The sequence below is a fragment of the Saprolegnia diclina genome (genome assembly GCF_000281045.1).
Source record: "Saprolegnia diclina VS20 unplaced genomic scaffold supercont1.10, whole genome shotgun sequence".
NCBI classification, from domain to species: Eukaryota; Oomycota; class Saprolegniomycetes; order Saprolegniales; family Saprolegniaceae; genus Saprolegnia; species Saprolegnia diclina.
The window spans coordinates 1,088,293-1,089,536 of NW_008246077.1; the positions used below are offsets into that span (position 1 = coordinate 1,088,293).

The 1,244-nt window shown below is 58.7% G+C and overlaps 1 protein-coding gene across 1 annotated transcript; it reads right to left on the reverse strand.

Annotated features, from left to right (window-relative positions):
• Positions 1–334: 334 nt before the first annotated feature.
• On the reverse strand, positions 335–1,159 carry SDRG_04394 (hypothetical protein). The gene is made up of 4 exons (XM_008610069.1): positions 1,013–1,159; positions 813–968; positions 708–753; positions 335–659 (listed from the first exon to the last, which is right to left on the reverse strand). The coding sequence occupies exons 1-4, from the start codon at positions 1,135–1,137 to the stop codon at positions 363–365; spliced, it is 624 nt and encodes a 207-aa protein (XP_008608291.1). The 5' UTR covers positions 1,138–1,159; the 3' UTR covers positions 335–362.
• Positions 1,160–1,244: the final 85 nt, after the last annotated feature.

The window sequence follows — 1,244 nt, forward strand, 5'->3', positions numbered from 1 at the left end:
GCAAGGGCCGACGATGGATTCCGATCACGAGCTCGACTAATACACGGCGTTCATCAAGAGTGTTGTGTGCGTAGCTTGACGAAGATTGCACAACGACGGTACTCGTCTTGGGTGGATTCATGGCATGTGTAGTAGCTTGACCCCACCCCAAGCGACCACTCAAGAACCAATTTCAAGCAAGAAGCCGCGATGTCGCGGACGTTGGCGCGGGCAAAGGTGTGGTCTCCGACAAGCTCGCGGCTGCTGCGAGCCCACTCGACGCTCGTCGCCGTCAAAGCGTCCATCGCGATGCAGTCCGCGTTTCTCTGGTCCCCGTCCGCAAGAGCACCAAGGGTGTATACAGTCAACGCGTGTGCATTGGCTTAGGTGACGCTGTGCATTTTGCTAAAGCGGGCGCGCGCTTCGACATACTCGGAGTACGTGTCGCGCTTCCGGAAGTGGCTCATGTCCTTCTCGCGGTTGAGCATTTTCATCTCGGCGTCGTAGCCGAACGCCTCCTTGGTCGTCGTGCTGAGCTTGTACTCGGACGGGATCGGGAGGCCGTGGAGGATCCCGTTCATGTGCAGCCGCTTCGCCTTTGGAATGGGCTTGGGCGCCACGACCTTGTCCTTTCGCCGACCGTCGCTCATGTCCACCTCGTCGTTGTTGCTCGGCTTGGCCTACACGCATATAGAGATGGCATCGTCTCCAGCGCATCATCGTCCTACGCGCGACGCTTTCTCGAGTGGTGTCCCATTCACTTCTTTGAGCAGGCTACACCAGTATCATCTCGCGTGAACCATCTGCATCAATATGCTCGACGAAGGTAGTACGCTGCAATGTCGGCGTCTTTGGCGATCGGGTCGGCGCGAAGCAGCGCGCGCTCGTCGACGCGCGTCTTCCTGCCCTTGGACGCCGGCTTGGGCGGGTCGGCGAGGATCTCCTTCTCCTTGGTCGTCATCTCTTCGAACGCCATCGTCGTGCTCTTCCTAGCCAAAGCCATCATCGACCGTCGTCCGCGCGTTCGCCGTACCAGTCGTTGACATGGCCCTGGAAGATCGGGTTGCAGAGGCCGATGGTCTGCTTGAGCGACGCGAGCTCGCGGTCGAGCGCGTCGCCTTCGAGTCCCGTCGCTTGCTGCTGCTGCTGCTTGCGCATGCTGCGTTGGCTCTATCTTTAGGTCGCCAACACCGAGCACGAAAGAAAGCAAGACCAAAAAAGCAATATAAAGCAATCGCATGTTGGCAATTACGATCCTGTGGCAA

Coding starts and splice junctions, on each gene's coding strand:
- SDRG_04394 (XM_008610069.1), bottom strand. CDS start 1,137: ATGCGCAAGCAGCAGCAGCAGCAAGCGACGGGACTCGAAGGCGACGCG. Junction 754..812: donor AAAGACGCCGACATTGCAGC/GTACTACCTTCG, acceptor ATACTGGTGTAG/CCTGCTCAAAGAAGTGAATG. Junction 660..707: donor CACTCGAGAAAGCGTCGCGC/GTAGGACGATGA, acceptor ATATGCGTGTAG/GCCAAGCCGAGCAACAACGA.